This window comes from Bombus flavifrons, chromosome 3 (genome assembly GCF_040668555.2).
Source record: "Bombus flavifrons isolate JBK064 chromosome 3, iyBomFlav1_principal, whole genome shotgun sequence".
Lineage (NCBI taxonomy): Eukaryota > Metazoa > Arthropoda > Insecta > Hymenoptera > Apidae > Bombus > Bombus flavifrons.
In genome coordinates, this window is record NC_138444.1 from 18,504,263 (window position 1) to 18,520,076 (window position 15,814).

The 15,814-nt window shown below is 39.6% G+C and overlaps 1 protein-coding gene across 4 annotated transcripts in view; it reads right to left on the reverse strand.

The window, feature by feature from the left end:
* LOC138178199 (pseudouridylate synthase RPUSD2) overlaps window positions 1–15,814 on the reverse strand; it is a 178,061-nt gene that overhangs the window by 22,212 nt on the left and 140,035 nt on the right. For all 4 annotated transcript variants that reach the window (XM_069109780.1, XM_069109781.1, XM_069109779.1 and 1 more), the window contains one exon: window positions 9,285–9,507. In XM_069109780.1, the coding sequence (XP_068965881.1) occupies window positions 9,285–9,507 (223 nt within the window). The remainder of the gene's footprint in view (window positions 1–9,284; window positions 9,508–15,814) is intronic.

A 15,814-nucleotide genomic window follows, 5' to 3' on the forward strand; every position in this document is an offset into this window, starting at 1 on the left:
TGGCACAAAAGCGACTTGACCGGAACGGGTGCGGGGAAACCGTTACGGAACAAGCACGAAACGAGCTTTGGGATATTTTTTAACGTTTGAAAAAAAAAAAAAAAAAGGAAAGAAGAAAGGAAGAGAAGAAAGGGGAAAGAAAAGGAGCGAAAGGACGGAAAAGAAAAGAAGAAACTCTTCGTCTTTCAGTGTCGAGTCCCTTTGTGAACGGCGTATCTGTTCGTACTCGTTGATTTTCTCCTGTTCGTCGAGGAATCGCGAAGGTACTGACGAGCAATCTTTGTGCGACGATGACGCGATCAACTGCTTCCTTGCTTTATGACAGCGCGTGAATGAGAAAATACGAGACACGCCCGTGATATGTAACGTGGTACCCGAGTTAATATAGAGAACATACCAGCGATCGTAATATAATCGACGAGCAATAATTCTTTTATATTTTCCCCAAATTTAAGAAGCTTTTCACCGATAGAAAAATACGATTCAATCGACGATGGTTCGAAGAACGTAGTAGACTCGACGTAGTTGTTTGACGCTCAACCATAAAACTGGACAAAATTCCAGTATACAAAACCTTGGAGATTTTTCTAATTTTGCTGCTGCTTAAATTTCCTATCGGAGGTATCGAAGCAGGAAAATTACACGGAAGCCTGTAAACCCTTGGCGCTTCCGTTATTCGGAAAATTTCAATTCCAGCGTTAAATACACCCCAGGCTTAACTCGATTCAGGACGAGAGCAGCAAGTTACTAGAACGAAGATCGATCCCCTAGACGAGTGATGCGTGAACGGCTGCGTGTGCAAAAGGTCGAAACTCAGAAGGGTCGATATCTACGATCTCGCACCAGGTCTACCTATCAGGCTCTTGCTTCTTCGCGAGTAACAGATACCGTGTAGCTCGAAAAACAAGCGACTTGCGATCCTTGCAGATATCATCGTGCACCCGGTCCGAGCTAATAAATCAACCTGTCACCGAGCTTCAGCTTCGTCCTCGACCCGCAACACGCTCGACCCATCCCTTGCCACTCAGTTCGACTTACCAGCGGACCAACGACGCCAGTGCATGCCGGTAACCCTCTATCTTTGAGGATTAACCAACGCCAACCAGCTTCGTTAAGCAAGCTGTTACGTCACCTCTCTCTCTCTCTCTCTCTCTCTCTCTTGCCTCCTTTTGCATCCAAGATTTTGTTGTAATCTGAAGACTAAAGGAATTCAGCTCCGAGGAGGAACAAGTTTTGAAACAAGTTTCGGCAGGAGTTTCGAAACGGTAACTCGTAAACTGGAATAATCGAATAATTGCGGCGAATTCAAGGGGAGATAATTTTAGGTGGAGTATCGATCACGGTTTGAGAGATTTCGTAGGTTTTCCAGGTTCTCGAATTTTGCAATTGCGCATTTAACGATAGAACAAAAGCAAGGTAATTATTCAGGACATTTCAAATTGCGAATCGATTGGATCGTAATGTTCGATAATCGCGGAGAGAAACGGAAAGACGGAAAAATTCGACGAGGGGAGGGAAAAATATGGTACGAGAAATTTAAGAACCGTCTGGCGAGATAATAATGGACGTTAAATATTGGACCACCAGAGAAGCTTGTATACGCATACATAGGTAAAAAAATGAATTTGAAGTTGACATGGATCGATAGCCACGAGACCATGAAAACTTTTCTCTATTCGACCAACCGGTGCGAATCAGCTGTCGCGTCGTCCCATAAAATGCATGCTCCAAAGAGGATTTTGAAACAGAAACGTTCAATCACTGGTCCCGACATAATTTTACTTTTACCGCGTGTTTTTTATTTTCTACCCGAAATACTTGTCCCTTCGTACGTCCATTTTCAAATGATACACAGTATGCATATGCAGGAAGCGTTCGATTAAAACATGCGGTAATTAAAACAAAAGGTCGTTCAAGTATCTGATGAAATAAAGCACAAAAATGGTAATAAAAAATATTCATAAAAATGTAAGAAACCATTGAAACGCTTTTAAGACGATTCGAAGAAATTTCTTTCGTACTATTATCAATTAATAGGAAAATAATTTTAAGAACGTCGGTTTCTAGAGCGATTGAATTTATCGTATATTTTGTTTCAAGTTCTCCGTTATTCGACAGAACGAATAAGAGATTGGAAAATATTTTAATAAGACTGACAGAGATAATTGGCCATTCTACCTTGGAATTACGCTTCGATGAAATATAAATTAGGCATACACGCACGTACAAATGGAAAGAAGTTAAAACCGACTTTTTAGAAAGCGAAGCCTGCTATCGAAATATTCTGGTTTATGCTTTTGACTCGTTTCTTCGTGTAGAACCGCCGTCTTTTCGATCCTACATGTATATACGTACGCGTGCGTACGCGTGTAAATTATGAAAGCCATTCGAACGAAATCGCACGATCCGTATTGGAAAAGCGTCGCCCCGTTATAAACTGGAAATTCCAACTTCGATGGATCCGCAAATATTACGCCGGAATCCATCGATATTTCTGGCGCTTGCCGATTTCGTCGAATCGCGCTCCGCAAGATTAAAGGCTCGACATTTAATTTTATTATCAACGAACGTGTCGACCATCTGAATCCTATTGACTGTGAACCGGAACGATAACGAGCAGCTTATGCGAATTTTTAATCGTTCTATCTCGATGTTTCTATCAATTTTTACCGTCAACATTTGTCAACTTTTACGCAAAAGTTTTATATAGAATTTTCAATTTCCACTTGTTACAGCATGTTAAAGCACACGGCATAACATATACTCTCCTCATCTTCGATCTGACTACACATAGAGTAATCATTAATATTGCGTGCAAATTGTGATCTAATCTTTTATTGTTACCCGTTAGATCAATAAATTAAATTAAATTAAATTAAATATAGTCTCCGTTCCCATAAAGACTCTGTTAAATTTTTCTCAACAACAAATCGAGATGTCTTTGAAAAGAATCTCTAGCGGGACAGGTGACAGGAACAATTTATCATCGGGACGAGCATAAATAAATTCGGTCAACGAACAATTAATCTTTCTGCAATTTTCGAGCTGATCCTCCAGGGCTTCTGGCCCGTGTCTCGTCTTACAATATCGTGTGTCCATCCAATAGCCGACTAATGCATGCGGAAACTAATTCGGTGTTCTCATGAAATGCAAATTCTCTGGGAATACAGGCAGACAGCGGCATCTCGGGATCCTCGCTGTTTTTAATCGAGTCTGCGACAACATGAGAGGACATTGTTGAGGGGTTGATATTTCCCTGTTGACGTACACTTTTTGCGTTTAGACGACAGGAAAACGTCAATGATAGTTTCAAGTTTCAAGAATTCGAAAATTTAGAGAATTCGAAATTTGAGAAAATGTTAAAAGATACAAAAATTAAAACGCTCGACGGTAGAGATGTTCGAATGTTGAAAAATTGGAGGGAGAAGAAGGAAAAATTGCGTAAAGGAATGCGATCGGTACAAGTACGTGTCGGTGGAAAGAAGTATGGATTGTCGATGGAATTGTTCGTTAAATGGTAGAGGACGCATCTAGTTGAACGAAACTGATTCCGTTCGAGCAATAGATTCTGATAAAAGCATGCAAATGTAGAGAGTAGGGGCACGTTTATGGGGTCAATCCAATTTACGAGTCGCGGGATAGTAAATTCGAGTCACTGTTATCCCGGTATCTAGTCGGAAAACATGTAAACGCCACGCGTCGAATTATGTTTATACCATTTTATGAACTTCTCCTTCTTTAAGAGAAATTCGAAGAAAATTTTCAGACAATTTGAAAAATGTATCTACCATACGTTCGATTTCTACATGTTAAGCACGTTGATTTTATCGAGCTAACCGTAATCCTTTTTTCGAAAAACGACAAGCGTATTCAAGGATAAACGAGTTTCGTATAAAAGTTAGTCGATATTAACCTAGATATCCTCGAGTACTTTTTTACGATACCTTTCACGACACTTTTTAAAATATTGTTATTTTCCTTCGTTTTAATGGTCGAATCAAATGTATTGACCATGTTCGTACGTTATTTGTTTATCGTTCATCCGTTATTTCAATCATCCACATAAAATAACGTTATCGTTAATTTATTAGCCAAATATTTGACTATCTCAAATAACAATACGAAATCAAAAATTTTATGAAATGCTGAACGCAGAGAACGTAGAAACAGTAAAATACGATAACCTTGCGATTATTCATCCAGCAGCGTCATAGTTATATGCATTTAAATGAAAAATATGTATTCCAACGTAGTCATCCGACATTAAAAAGTACTTTGTCGCTGATACAGTCGGAACGCGAGTGGAAGACAGAGCTGAAACGCTTGCTCGTTAAACATCGTACGGAATAATAAGCGTGGAAAAGCCGAGCTCTAATAAACTGCTCGAGGAACACTCGAAACGTGATTAAAGCGCAGTTGACGTTCCGCCTGATCTTGCACCTGTAGCTCGCTCTGTTCCTTTCCCTCCGGGGAGCAAACGAAATTCGTCCGTAAATGGACGGAATTAACGCTACCCTCTTGGTACGCGATCCACGAAACTTTGGTCCTCAACCCGATGTTTCACTATTCCTTGTACGAACTGGCTTCTACTTGAAATTCACGATACAATTGCGAATATTTATTGCAGTGATAAATTCCAAGTTACGGGCAGCGTGGTTAGAACGAGGGAAAAAAATGCAGTCAAGAATATAAAATATGTAGATACATTTTGCGCAAAGATACGCGTAAGTAATTGATTTTCTTTGTTCAAAAGCATCTTGCTTGCCTCCTTTCGGATCTTTCCGGATTTATGCTTTGACGATTAAAACTCGCGCGCTTTCAAGTCCGATTAACCGTACGATTTCACACTACAGTCCTTCTACGAAAATTCCATGATGTTCCATCCGCAGCTCGTAAGACGTTCTTTCACGACCAAATCCATCCACAAAGAAAACCTGTTAAACTTTTTCACCACTTTTCTTCGCTTGCGAAAGTGACGAGCGAAATTAGAAGTTGCCTCGTTGCACGAGGATTTTGAAACGACCAAGTTGCCGAACGGAGATTAAGCGACCAGATAGCATTAACTCGTCGGGCAATATCAAGTTTCTGCAAGCATCGAGCAAAGAGCATTAACTCGAGAACGTTGAGTCGCGAGTTTCGCGAATCTGTCGGTACAGCATAGTGTTCTTCAAAAATTCAGCTTCGGCGAGCCGAGAGACACGCATCGATAATTCTGTACCGATAAAACGTATCTACTCGATCGTTGGCAAATTTATCGTAGAAGAGACTTTCAATTTTAACGCCTTAACCACTCTCGCTACCGACAAATGTGAAACTGAACGTAAATCATCGTAAATACAAACGATCGTAATTCAAAGAAAATCACTTTTAAAATCAAGCGATGTCAGACGAAACGAACGATCCTACGATGAATTCTAAGTAGCATAGAAACATCCGGACGACAATATCGGGACTTTTTCCAAAGAATCTCGCACCGAGTAACAGAGAATGGCGGCCTCGGCATCGGGCAATTAATCCAAGAATGCCACGGCAATTAACAGCGCTTATCGTTCGAAAACGATCTTTCCATCGAGAGTGACGTCAGTATCCGCGTCTTATTGTCCGCGACGAGTAACAGGCTGACCCGAATCATCTATTCTCGAGACCTTCACCCGCGAGGAACGGCTTTCCTGTTGATCGAGGAGGCCTTTTGTGCAATTGCGAGAAGCAGTCGCGATCCGAGCGCGATTTCTACGCCGCGGGCGTACCATGTGGCTTCTCGCCTAGCGATTAAAATGGCAGGCGTTGCACACGAGGCAGCGAACGCGCTCGGTTTCGCGCCACTGGCCTGAATATTATGCGTGACCGAGGAAAGGAATCCACGTAGTCGATGAAATAAATTCAATGTCACGCGATTTAGATGCAAATCAGACGGTTAATAAAAGAACGAAGGTTAATATTCTAGATGGAAGAATGAAACACGAGGCGACCTCGAGGAAACTTTTTTATTCGACGGACGAGTTAATTGGCCGCGTTTCCGTTCACCAAGGAAATGATACGGCACAAGGAGGATAGAAACGACAAACAAATATCGTAAGCTCGTAAATTCTCGAAACGTCGAAACTATTTTTCGAATTATTTCGTTCGATGAGTTGGTCGTAAAAAGATTCATTGATCCCAAGAAAATGGATGGATCCTAATGGACGAGAAGAACACGATTCTACATAAGAGCCATTTTTCAGAGAAGCGGCGATGATTCTCTTATTATTCGATTTATCGCTATTTAATTCTTGCTAATCGATCTGATCTGTATATCGAATTAATTTGCATGTACACGGAATGATATTTGCATATTCGAGCATGTTCGAGCATATTCTTGCAGTGTTGGATGAAAAGAAAATTGGATATGTTCCAAGAATAATAAGTAGATAATATTATGCTTATGAAGCTGGAATCGATTAACATTTACGTAGAAACTTCGAAGATAACATCTAAAAGAAGTAGAAATGCACGAACCTCGAATGTTCGAAATTGAACAAATTTTTATCAACGAAATGATTTCTTCCGCGCTGTTTAGATCGTGCTTTAAAGATCGTTTAAAGACCAAACAGCGAAACAATATGTAAGAATTGTATAAACGAGGACGTAGAACGAGAAGGTTATTTTCACGGAAAAATTTTTAATACGTTTGTAAGTCGGTCAGCGAGTCAGGTAATTAGCGGCAACGCGCTTAAAAATTGATATTCAAGACCGAAGAGATGTATCATTAAAAGCATCATTAAAGATCTCTATAGAAACGAGTCCAACATGGAAGCAGGTCGATGTGTGGAACGTCTATTCAAAATCGGGACACTTATCGAATACAATTATCTTCGGAACGAAACAGCTCGCGATCTCCACCCAATTTCTCACTTTCTCTTCCTTCTCGATCGCAACGCAAACTCGAATCGCTATTTTTAATGGACCATAGATAGACCGCGAATGTTTGTGCAAATAAAGTAAGGTAGGGTTATTCGAGTCAGAAGGATGTTTGAATCAAAGTAAAGTAATTTGTCTCGTAATTCGCCATAATTTCTATAATCGTACAAAGTCTATCTTTTTCTCGTAATCGACGATACGTCCCAAACATGGATTCTACGTATTTCTTTGAAGTACGTATATTTGTTGTTTTATTTCTCCAAGGTTTTCTATATGACTTGTGTATATCGCTTAAATCACTCAGTTGTCCAATTGCTTCGCTTCTTCTACATAAATAAAACGACGAATAGTGGCGGAATGGTTCACTTTTATTTCGAACGATATTTCTCTTGCTGTTTGTCGTGGATTATCTTAGCTGATATCTCTTGAAACGTTGACGTTGACGAAATTTCGTGATCCTTCTCTCGGTTCGTTTTACAATAAAAAAATCCTCAGCCTTGGATTTCGTGCAGTCACGTACGATTGACTTAATATCCGTATAACCTTCGTCAAATATCAAATTAATTTTTCAACAGATCTACGGATTTTACATAGATATGTAGCGCCTAATTTCATAATTGAATCGCATCTTGTAGAAAATTTTTGTCTCAATATTTTTTCGTATCCAGTATCAGAAACGATATTACAAATAGTACAAATTTTACGCATAATCTCAAAATTCAATTATACGTTTCGCCAAAATTAACCGACTGTTCTCGATATTTTTGTACATAGCCGTATATGTAAAAACGTGTCCACCGACCGAATCTTTCTTCTCTCTGCTGTTTCTCTTTTTCACGGCTGTCCTTGAAATTCAAACACCGCTGCAAGAATCGCAATCTCGTGGCACACGATAACCGTGCTGATAATAGGAACCTGGTTGAGCGATGGCGCGTTTAACAGCGAGGCACAGATTCCTTTATATCCGTGCCAAGGATATCGCGGGACACTCCACCCTGCGGTTCCACCGTGAACGTGAGGATAACGCGCCGGTTTCTTGTTATTCGCACTTGGGAACACTCGTGCCTGCGATTTCCGTTCTTGTTCTTTCATCCGGTGACGGTTTGCCACCGATTTCAGTCAAGATAGGATAATACCTTCTTTCGGGATTATTGGCTGGGAAGATCGTTCGACTTTCGGTTATTAGGGGGAGCAGACGGATCTACGAATTTTCAGACGACAGGAACTGGAAATGAAATGTAAAGATATTTCCGCGTAATTCTGATTTTCTCCTGATCGTTGGAAGAACGAGGGAGCGGAAGAGGTCTGTCAATGGAGATGGAAGGAATTTATCTTTGATTTCAGAGCTGAAGACCGAAGCTGTTTTCTTCGTGCACAGATTATAGTTACAGATTATACAGAGTTACAGATTATATCGATACGAATCATTTTGATAGAATTTTTTACGCAGCGATCGATCTCGACTACGATACAGTACAGGATATTTCCGATCTCTGTATGTAAAATATCTTAGAGTTTTAATCTCTGACAAGATCAATCTTTAAATTTTTTATTATTTTTGATACGATTCGCGTGAAAGATTCCTAAGTTTGTAACGAAAATAAAATATCTCGGAGCTTTGAATCCGCAATGAAAGTAAAACGTGCCAGACTTTCGAATCTTTAATGAAAATGAAACTGGTCGTCGGACGTTTGATAAACGTAGTTTTGTATATTTTCATAAACTTCTCCGAATACGTCGTTATCGTTTTCGCGAACTATTCAACAGCTTGTAGAATAACGAGGGGATGCCATTAAAAGGGATTCATTAAGGGATACATAATATCACGCAAGAAAAAAGACGACGAAGAAGAAAAGGAACGTGCGAGTTGCATTCGAGGAAAGTCTGGAAGCATAGAAAAATAGTGCTCGTTAAGCCATTCAATCCCTCCCCCTCCTGTTCCGCTCGGAAAAGAGTTTTATCTCGTCCCAGTTTACAGAATCGTCCTGTACAATTGCCGCGTTTCAAACGACGAGTAACGTAAGTCACTTCGGACAGGGATCCCTGCTTTTTGTTATCTTTCCTCTGCGTTTCTTTCGATCTATCATCCTCCGTTAAATAGAATTTGACGCAAATGTTTCTTGTTCTATTCAACAACGACGATGTCCGAATGAAATCACATCGACTAGCATATGCTAGAAGCAACGGATTATAGTTGACTATTTTATCGTTTAGAGAGAAATTCTACGAGGATACTGTCGTGTTTGATCGCCATTCAGAAATTACAAGCTTATGAGCGATAATAAAATAATTATGTCTCGAGAATATTCCCGATAATTCGATACTATTTTTAACGATCAATTTTCCAATCAACGGGCAACAAAGTGGAAGGTACGAAGTTTTTTTACCTATGGACGACGTTGGCCAGCAGATCGTTGTGCCGTAATCTGTAATCGACGTCCACTTTTTGATAGTTCACCGTCAAAGTGCCTGCACGAATGCAACGTTCGTATTCTTCTGCCGGATGCGCTCGAAATTCTCTGGCGAATACCTCGAGAATCTTCTCGCCCACCCATCTTCCTTTCGTGAACGTGGTGAAGGTGAAGTAGTAAGGGTACACTTTCCGCAGGCCTGTAAATAAGCAAGCATCACCTTCTAATTAAATTTACCTTTATGGAAAGTCCTGTTTAAATTACGACAATGTTTTGTACATAAATCGCGCAACTAATCCTTGATTAAATAGTCGAATTAATTGGTTCCATCAATTTAACAGTTTTGGGAACCGATTATTTTGCTCGAAAGATTTCGACTTATTACGTAAGATACGTCGAAATATTCCTTAGCCTTGGTATTCTGTAAAGCGTGGAAAGTCTAAGAATTACGACGAGTCGAAATAAAAATGTTTAGAACGATCGAATTCACGCAATTAAAATAATATTATGACACGCGACAGACGATTTGCACATAAAGTTTGGCGATAATGGCACGTAAAAGCATTCGTTTAAAAATAATTTTATGCTGATTGATCGGCAGGCTGTGGTAGAAAGTAACTTGGACTCTGTCTCGATCCTTATATCCTGATTAATCGATCGCTCGTTAATTCATCGTCGAGTCTACACACTGTCATTCGACACACCTCTTTACCGTGATCAAACGATCGTTCACCTTCTCACAACAACGATAAATCACGTCCCTTCAGCCTTGTATATTCCTTGCAACCTGAATCAACCACCTCGCTATGTAAATCCAAACTTGTGCAGAAATAAACCAACTTCGTCTCTCCAAGCGACCAATCACGTAATTCTCTACAATTCGCCGAAGCTCGAGTTGATCTCGCAGTATGATTCATAGCTAGTGGAATGTTCGAGGAAATCGAATTGAATCGTCGAAGAACGATCTGAACGCGGACGAAGTTTCGTTACGGCACGTACGGAGCGTGTACGACAGGTACAACGAACGTTTGCACGCGAGACAGCTGAATGAGCGTTTGTTTTAAACTAACGATAAATTTTCGTTGGGATTTTTTAACAAACGTTCATGGACGTTAGGATACTGGCTTGTGATTACGTTTGAACTAGCTTTCCAATTTATAGAAACAATTTCCAAGAATTAGCAGTTGACGTGTACAATTTCCTGATCTGAAATCTACAGAAACTGTTTAGGAAACTGTTAGAAAATAACAAATATCAAGAATATATGTATTCTACTCGTCTCGTATCCTGAATTCTATTCTCTAATTCTCCATATCCATGGATGTCATATATACAAAATCCGATACCAACATCCCACATCCAATCTTCCCTATTTCATTCCATTACTCCATTCCTTAGATTTTCCACCCATTATCTTCAGTCCCACATCCCGTTTTCCACATACCAGTTCGATAATTCCGTGTCAGACGTAAGACGAGTATGCGATGCGGAAGATATTTTCCAGGGATACTGGATGTGGGTTATAGAATATGAAAAAGAGAATATGAATTGGGCATGAGATATGGAATGGAGAGCCTTAGTGTGGCAAGTAAGATGAAATATGTACACGAGTTAGCTATACTAGTTATGGGGTACACGGTATGAGATAAGGTGTATGAAATATGGAATGTGGGATGGAACGTCGTGAACCGTGGAACGGGCCTGAAATAATGCATATGGAATAATGGGTATTAGATTCTGGATATTGGATGTAGGATATGCGAATAGCGTGGGATGGAGATGGCGAGGTGTAACGCGCAACTTTTGAATACGTTTGCCTTAGTAGTTACGGAAAATGGAGTATTGGTTTTGGGATACACGATGCAGGATACGACGTAGAACGTACAAGATGGGATATGGTATAGCGTTTGAGACGCGTGATCTAAATAACCGCGTACGTATGAAATCGTGTATCGCGATAGAAAATCACAACGACAGAAATAGAGGTGATAAGGGATGCCCGGCGCGTTCCAACCGTTTGCGGTGATCCCGTTATTATAATCTTTAAATAGTGACGCGATTGTTTCGTAATTAATTACAAATTGGCACAGCGGCCAGGGTACCGATGGTGGCTGACCGACCGAAAATAAAGCCGGTCGGTATCGCGCCAATCGCGTAAATCACAATAAAAGCCGGACAGCCGGCCATGATTATCCTCTCCGTCCCGTGACAGAGATGCGACGGCACTTCACGTCGCGTCGGATGGAAACGCCTCGAGCGTTCTCGTCGGACAGCAGTCCATCCTCTTGGCCCCGCTTCAAAACCGAAGTCTGGATTTTCAAGGATTATATTTCGCTTGGTAAAACGTTGAAGAGCTACGCGACCGCAGTTTCAGCGTGTTACGAGAGAGGGAAATTGATTCTTGCAACAGGGCAGGTCAAAACGTGACTTTCAATATATTTATTTATCTTTGTCGAAGTAACTACTTCGTGAAACACTCTACATCTTTATTTATGTATATCCGTGACCTGCAGACTGCTATTACGCAGAAATATTCTAAATAAGAAGAGGTACATATTATTGTACCCTTGAACGTACATTATGTTTTGGGTTGCAAAGTCTAAAAACAAAGGGACTAATAAACAAATTTCTATTTGTGTTCCCCGTAGCCTCTACTAGCCAAAGCTATAAGGTTAACTTTTTTGGTAATGTCCTTTTGCTATAAATACACGAGTGTTCCCTATCATTCCATTGTTTAATAACACTACGAGAGTAAGGATCTGAAACTTATACTTATAGTGACGAGCAAAAGTGTAAACACACTTTTCTAACTATCCGACCGAATACAGTGTGCGATTTCACGTGCTGCTCTATCCGAAATAAGTCGCGGTCTACCGTTTTGCGAAGAAATTGGTGCACCAACATACTTTTTTCTTATTCTTGCAACTATCGTACGACCGACACCACGTTTCTCTGCAATTTGCCGCAACGACAAACCTTTACCACACAAACAAATAATACTGTCCTTTTTATCTTCACTAAGTGGCTTCATCTTGGATTAAGCATATCAAACTGAAAAGTAATCTAACGATGGCGTGGAACAGTTGACTGCGAAACAGTGGACGATCAGTGCTTATTGACAGTTCTTCGTTTCCTTGACATTTACACGCTATCGTAAACGTTTCTGACGAAACGTGCTAAACTGTAAACATTGTTTCAAAACACAATTATTATAAAATATTCTGTACATTATTAACGTTAATGAAAATGAACTATCACATTTCGTTAATCAGACGTAGCTTGTAGTTACTGTTACCTAAACTTTACCGATCACTTGAAAAATTAGTCGTAGTATCGCCTTTTACATAAAATCAGCGCAGTGTGTTTACAGTTTTGCTCGTCGCTGTATACCTTTAATTATTTCAATATACTTTTCTATTACAAATTCATCCACTCGTTCTTCGATCAGTCAACCTCAATCTCAACAATCTTCAAACTGGACACAGTTTTAAGATTGTTCTATATTTTTGTTGCTTCTTTTCTTCCGTTTTGTTCCTCTTTAACTATCAGTTTTATTCGTTTATTTAAATTTGTTATTTCGTTCATTCTTCGTATAGTTTATTCTATTAATCTTTGTTCGCTTATTGTACTGTAATATCGTAAAGGAGTTTAATTATAGATCGGCCGAAAATAGAAAATTCGTTTACATTTAAGATCGCCTATGTGACTAGTTCTTGCAGAGGTATGAGAAAAACGATAAACAACGTTAGAGCAGAAGGACGGTTGCGGTTTTCAAGGAGGGGCGACCGAGAGGTCAGAGTGTGTTGCGAGAATCAGAGTTGATCGAGACATCGAAGAGTAGAGTTGAGAGAGTTGATCGAGTTGTCAATGTTGTAGAGTTGTTAGAGTTGCTAGTGTGTGTGTGTGTGTGTGTGTGTGTGTGTGTGTGTGAGAGAGAGAGAGAGAGAGAGAGAGAGAGAGAGAGAGAGAGAGAGAGAGAGAGAGAGAGAGTGTTAGATTCGTTGTGACGAGAGTTGCAAAATAACTGTAAAGTTATTTGAGATAGATACGAGTATCGCATTTAGTTTCAGTTAAACAAACATCGTTTTCTGTCCTATTAATACTTGTATATTTAATTCACTATTAATAAATTGTAAGTAATCGGGAAAAAATTTATATCTTAATTTCCACGATACTACAGTATCTATTCTTTTCTGGCATATTTATTTAACTTTCTAAATTTTATTTATCCCTATTTATTCCGTTATATCTACTTCTTTCATTCGCTGTATTTATCTTCCGTTCGTTTTATTCTTCTCGTTTTACTTCTTTTCTCTTTGATGGGGAGTTGCGAATACTTGAAATTAATAATTAAAGAAAATAACGAAAACGAACGAACGGCGACTAGAATCTCGAATGTTTCAAATTCGAAGATAGACTTTCGGTAGAATTTCATTTTCTGTGGAACTTTAAGTATTTGTCATATCTACCTACGATATGTTGTGCGATATGTTTGCATAGAATATGCAAATTTCAATAGGTCGACGAGAAATACAAACGCATCACCTTTTAACTCCAGATTACCATATTAATATTATCGTTTATCATCGTTTCAATCGTTTAAACGAACAACCATCCTCCCGTAACGAAAGTTATGACAAATTTTAAACGATTATGCATACACTGTGTTATAATTGCACGCGCAAACCCAGCGAATTAATCGTTCCCTACCATCGAATGCATTTGTAATCTGACGCTCCGGACGAATTAATATAAACTAAATGCAACGATGGACCATTTTACATAGAACGAAATAAATAACAAAGGAAAACGTGATAATTTCTTTTATAAATATTTCAACCTAATCTTTTCTCCTTTGAATACGCTTTTTCAACATTTTATTAACGGTTTGCAATTTCCTTTTGCTTTTTTCAATCCACTGCCGAGTAGAAATTAATCCAACGTTTCCATCGATCGTTCCTTTCTTTCCTTTACCTCCACTCGTACTCGAAACACTCGTGTATTCGTATTGGATTGCTTCTCGAGCACTTGTCGAATCGAACAAACCTCGCCCGGTTAATTTAGAACTTCTTACGTTTTTCGTACACTCGAACAATTGTACGGATTCTTCACCGCTTCATTTTCTGTACGGTTGCGAAGTGCTTAGAGGATAAAACGACGGATTGAACTAGTTATAAGTTACGATAACCTTAACCTACTTTACCTTCCACAAGATATAAGTATTTACAACATAGGAAATAAAGCGAGGAATTTCTTCTACAGACAAAAAGAGGTCCGCTCCTAAAAGCGTTAACGGATTAGAAAAATATAGAAAATGCTTTTGTTCGCTTCGTTAAAGACAACGGACGATTAATTAATTATTGACAACTTTTTCGGATCGAAAGCTCATTAAACGTATTTACTTCGAGGCGTACTTGTTTATTTCTCTATTGGAAATGGTTACAGAGAAAATGAACCCTTTCTTCTACATCGTAAAAAAAACCGGAAAAAGCGAAGAAGGATTTCATTTCATTAGAGCACGTAAACGAAATTAGGTCTGCCTTTCGGTGACTGTTCGTCTGGAAAAAGCACGATCTTGTCTCCACTGGTCGGCCAAAAATTAATCCGACGCTTCAAACGGCCTGCAGTCGGAACTCGCCATTCGTAACACACAATTTCCGTCACGTCGATTTCCGCCGACAAGAAAAAAGACCGACGAGATAAACACGCCAGCGCGTTGATTAACGTTCCCGTTCAATCGACTCAAAGGATGCTTCTTCCTTGCTATTTACTCGTCCGCCGTTTCTCTTTTTATTTCACGAGAACTGTCTGGATATCTTCGAAGTTCGAAAGAAACGAGATTTTCGGAATTATCGACTCGAAAATTACTACATCGCGGAAGAAAGGTCGATGCCTTTATATTTCGGTGTTTCATATTTGCGAAATATAGATACAAGGTAAAAGAACTTCAGAGCTCGAGGAGAATTTAATTATTCGAGCGATTACAACGTTTACGTTTTATTTTGTAGGCTTTGATCGCTGTTTCGGACGAGTTGGCGTTGAATAATAAATGAATAAAAGTTGCAATTTCTAATTTAAGCCTCAACGATCGAGGTCTAAGTATATCAGATATTTGAAATTCCAATTCTTTTCACCCAAGACGTAAAATTTTCAGATTATAAAACGCGCGTAGTAGCGCAACGCCATTGAAGCATCAGAGCGCTATGAAATGGATTCTTTTAATCGCCTCATTATCACCGAGGGCCCGTCCAAGGTGTAGTTTCAAAGGAAAGCACCAGAGACTCCATTCTCGCAATTAAAATGATTTTAATTAAACAGCTGGAAGCTGTTCGATCGGCTCGTCGAACCGGAACAGGCAGCAAGAAAGCCGTCTGTCGCGGATAAAAGCACAGGGCTTTTCCTTTTCACCGAAGGGAAAGATTACCCTGCAATTTATGGAGCGGCTTGAAGAGGGTGTGTCATCGAAGCGAAACCCATCCCCTTGATTCTCCTCCCCTTTGCCTAGA